Raw genomic sequence first — 4,728 nt, 5'->3', positions numbered from 1 at the left:
TGGCTATTGTGGACATTGCTGCTATAAACATTCAGGTGCACGTGCCCCTTTGGATCACCACGTTTGTATCTTTAGGGTAAATACCCAGTAGTGCAATTGCTGGGTCATAGGGCAGTTCTATTTTCAACATTTTGAGGAACCTCCATCCAGTTGTATCTTTAACCTCTATGCGATCCCCCTCCTGGTTCCCACTCCCTGCATTCAGTACTGTACTTTGTGCATCATCAGTACTTAATAACGTGACATTTTATAAAATCCTCAATTAACCGGAATTTGCCCTACTTAGCTATCTGGAAATAAGCTTCTGTGAAGTATTTAGTCAAAAACTTGCTACTGACAACTTTCAATTCACTTACACATTTTGAAAAAACAAAATGCATTTTGTAAACTGTAGGGTTTAGAATTAATACAGTGTTATTCATGAAAATTACCATAAGAATGATGACCCCAAGGCAGGGTTTCTCCACCTCAGGTGTTACTGACATTTTTTACCATTATTTGTTGTGGAGGCCTGGCCTGTGCACTGTAGGATGTTTAGCAGCATCCCTGGCCTCTACTCACTAGATACTAGTTACCTTTCCAGATGTGACAACCAAATATGCTTCCAGACGGTTCCAAATGTCCCCTAGGGGACAACCCCTCCCCCCTGCCCTGCGGCCTTGCATCCAGCACCAAAAGCTGTACAGATGGTCACAAATCTTTCCTATTAAGGGAGGAAAAGGAAGGTAAGCATTTTAGAAAAGTTTAAAAGCAATCCTGATTAATCTGAAAATCCCATTAACTCCATTCCCAGAGTGTTCTATTCCCTAAGCATTCCAGATAAAAAATGTACTGCACATTCTATTTTCTAATTTGTATTCCACATTCAGCCCATTTTCCATCTCAGCAGCTAAGTACAGAATCCGGTGCGGGGGGGGGGGGGGGGTCATCAGCTTCATGGCTTCTGCCATCTATTTTAAGTGACAATGATGCTACTGACCTGGAAGTTTAGAGAGATTTTCCTCCCTTGTTTTTGACACTTTTAACTTTGATGTTACCAATTCCTCCTGTATTTTCTGCCTGAAATTGAAATGTTAAAAAAAAAAAAAAAAAAAAAAAAAAAAAAAACCCTGGTCCTGTTAACTGTGATTTTACTATACACAAAAGACCTAACAATTTATTGATCATCTAAAAGCAATTAGTGGGTGCCTGGGTGGCTCAGTGGGTTAAGCCTCTGCCTTCCACTCAGGTCATGATCCCAGGGTCCTGGGATGGAGTCCACATTGCATCGGGCTCTCTGCTCAGCTGGGAGCCTGCTTCCCCCAACCCTCTCTGCCTGCTGCTCTGCCTACTTGTGATCTCTGTCTGTCAAATAAATAAATAAAATCTTTTAAAAATAAAAAATTTTTTAAAAAGTAATTCGCTCTAGCTCATCGATTGATTGTTGTACTTCCCATTGACTAGGAAATTGAAAAGGCCCTTTTTAAATAAGCAATATTTCTTATTTCTTCTTTTGCAGGTTGTGATCCTGGGAAAACATTCAAGAGGTTATCACTACATGCTTGCTAACCTGGTAAGAACAAGCAGAGTTTTTGTTTCCCAGGGCAATATATTCTATTTAGTTTGTGTCATCCGTAATCGTCGAAAAAAGAAATACACAAAGAACCTAACATGTTCTTTAGATGCTTGGCGAAATGAGTAAGTAAATGCCAAAACCTGAATGCAATAGCCTTGTTTTCAATTATGCTCTCTGTTTGAGCTGTGAGCTTCTATTCTCTCATTTAAACCATAGTAATTTGAGATGATTTTTCACCAGTTCTTGTTAGATATGATTTGAATTTGAAATGTAAACCATTTGATCCAGGTTTGAAATATAACACAAGGGACAGGGGACACAAGAAACTGATTCTTTCCCCCTTTTACCCAAGTAGACGTACACATCAGTACTGGGTTTGTCTTTCCAGAAGCAGACCACTACCAAATCTTTTCAAATCAGATTCCAGAAGTAGGTTGGAACATAGAACATCAAGGGACCCTGTCAAAGTGGACAGCCACCTCTATACTTATAATAAAACACAACTTCAATCCTTTCCTTCATATTTCCCATGTCTTTAAAACCCACGACCTCTAGAAGCTAGTATTACATTTAGGTTAGTTTACAGTTCTTTCTCCAAAAAAACAATTGTTTTAAGAATTAACTAAATGGCTTCTAAATCGGGAATATCTGTTTGGCAGAAGTTTTGAATAATACTATGTCCCCAAAAGGAAAGAGGAATGTTAAATTATCACTGTGATACTAAGAATCTATTACATTATCACATAACATGAGTTCTAACCCTGATCTTGTTTCGTTAGCACAACAGAATGATAATCATTATGGAGTTCTTACACCAAAAGAATAGCAACAAAGGTGAAAGATTATTATAATTATATTCCTAGATTTCTTAAAGAAAAAAATCTTATTTGTTTTAATGATTAAAATTTTTTAATGAGAAAGGAAATGTTACTTAAACCTCTTTTAGTAAGTGTGTTTTCCAACACTTTATGAGATGATGATTAAAGCTATTGCTTTGAAATGTAGTGTGCCTCTTCTCCAATAAATTGCTCAAAGTGGAGCACTTCAGACCATTTGGGGGATAAATGTATTGACTCTTTTAGGAGGAGAAATCCTGATTCTTCATTTACTTCTAAATACATTCAATTTGGTTTTTTAAGGCAACCAATAAGTAAAGGATGTTTGCCGACTCATTGGAAGTTAGACCAGGGCTTGGCGGGAAACATGGATATCACAGCAAGGCAGCTGAGGGCAGTTACTGATGGGTTTTTACCATTATTTTCTGATCAATAAGTATTTTGTTCCCCTTCCTTCCTTCTTTACCTTCTCCTTCTCTTTTGCCTTATATATCCCAGGGTTCACCCATCACTGACAGTATATGAGATGACTTTACATAGTGCACACATAAACTTTTTTTATTATGATGGTAATGTATCGATTTATTGTGTGTTAGAAAAATACAAAATGAGCACATCAAAATCCAAATTGCATGGATATTATTAGTTCATACAGGGCTAACATAGAGATTTAACAACAAATGAATCCATTTTGTAATGTGTCAAATGTGTTGTGTAAGCAATAGCATGGGAGATAAACATATGGCAAGGTCTGGTTTTTGTATATGTGGTTATGGTGACATGTGGATGACTGAAGTTTGGGAAAGAGCACTGAATGAAGGATCAGAAAGTTTGAGTTGTCATACGGACTTTGCTACTTACTAACTAGCTATGGGACCTTGCATAAGTCACTTCAGTTTCTTTACTATAAACCTTGGATGGGAGTGGGGAGTTCACTGATGTAATGGTTGGGCCCTTTGGAAGCAGATGCTAAGATATAATTAGAAGTCCAAGACATTTGCTGGGAGTGATATCCATAAAAAATAAAAGAGAAAGGGTCACAAGTGGGAAGGAAAAGCTTAAGACAACAATTCAGATTTGATATCAGCCAAAGAGAGGGAAAGGAAGTTTGAGGAGAACTTCAGATGATGGGATAGTTCCAAGAAAGACTTGGCCAGCACAACTGAGAATTCCTGCGCAAAGACTCCATGCTACCCTGAAACCCCTAACCACCTTGCTCAGCCATTGGCTGGCAGCTGCTCAGGAAACACATACCTCCTGCCTGAAAGCTGAGGCCGATCCTGAAACTGGAGGCTATCAGCTCACTCAACAACTCAAGGCAGGTTCCATCTTAAAGGGAGATCTGAGCCATGTGCATCAATGACTGGATGATACATGGAGACTTTTGCCATTCTAGAGTTCTAACTGGGCCTTCTTATTCCCACCAATAATCCTGTAAATGAGCTTTGGTGTCAACTTGAGACCCAGACCTGGCAGAAATGAAAGCATGACAAATATCATGGAGTACAAGTGGTGTTAGAGAGGAGAAGGGAGTTGGGGTAAATTGGAAGGGGAGGTGAATCATGAGAGACTATGGACTCTGAAAAACAATCTGAGGGGTTTGAAGGGGGGGGGGGGGGGGGAGGTTGGGGTACCAGGTGGTGGGTATTATAGAGGGCACGGATTGCATGGAGCACTGGGTGTGGTGAAAAAATAATGAATACTGTTTTTCTGAAAATAAATAAATTAATTTTTTAGAAAATGAAAGCATGTAGAGCAATAGAACTGCAAGAGAGAATCACTAGGACGAGGTTGTGGAAAAGAATCGTTAACTGAATGCCCAACCAGGACTCAGAATCATGAGACAGTGGGAGGAAGCCTACTATAAGAGCAAGTCAAGTCTGGTCCTTCAGAAAGAATGTAATTCATGACATAATGTCAGTCTGCCTAATGAAAATGTGAAATCATTCACCGTGCTTTGAGCTGCCAGTTCTTTTCCTCTAGTGACTTTCTTTTCATTTGAACTCAGCCATATGTTTCTATAAGTCCCCGTACTCTATATAAAATTGAATGCAGGCAATAGAGATAGGAACTGTTGCTAATCTCTGATAAAAATGAGATTATCCCATCATGGTTTCCAGGTTTTTTATAGCAGATAAAAATACCCCAAACACCTCTACCAAAGACACACACACACACACACCCCAAAACTATTTAGAATTTCCTTAGATGGTCAAAAAAGGGTAAGTGGAGCTAAGATGTTTCCTTTCAAAATGAAGAGGCTGTCTTTTTTCCATTGGACATTCTTTCCTGCTTTGTCGAAGATTAGTTGACCATAGAGTTGAGAGTTTATTTCTG

General features: G+C 38.8%; 1 protein-coding gene across 1 annotated transcript in view; it reads left to right on the top strand.

Annotated features, from left to right (window-relative positions):
* The window catches only part of LOC132006667 (glutamate receptor 3), a 227,928-nt gene that overhangs the window by 172,535 nt on the left and 50,665 nt on the right, over positions 1–4,728 (top strand). Inside the window, exon 5 of the mRNA XM_059384587.1 lies at positions 1,499–1,552. Within this exon, the coding sequence (XP_059240570.1) occupies positions 1,499–1,552 (54 nt within the window). The remainder of the gene's footprint in view (positions 1–1,498; positions 1,553–4,728) is intronic.

This window comes from Mustela nigripes, chromosome X (assembly GCF_022355385.1).
Source record: "Mustela nigripes isolate SB6536 chromosome X, MUSNIG.SB6536, whole genome shotgun sequence".
NCBI classification, from domain to species: domain Eukaryota; kingdom Metazoa; phylum Chordata; class Mammalia; order Carnivora; family Mustelidae; genus Mustela; species Mustela nigripes.
Note: the sequence above shows the minus strand (reverse complement) of the source record. Positions and strands in the feature narration are given on the sequence as shown.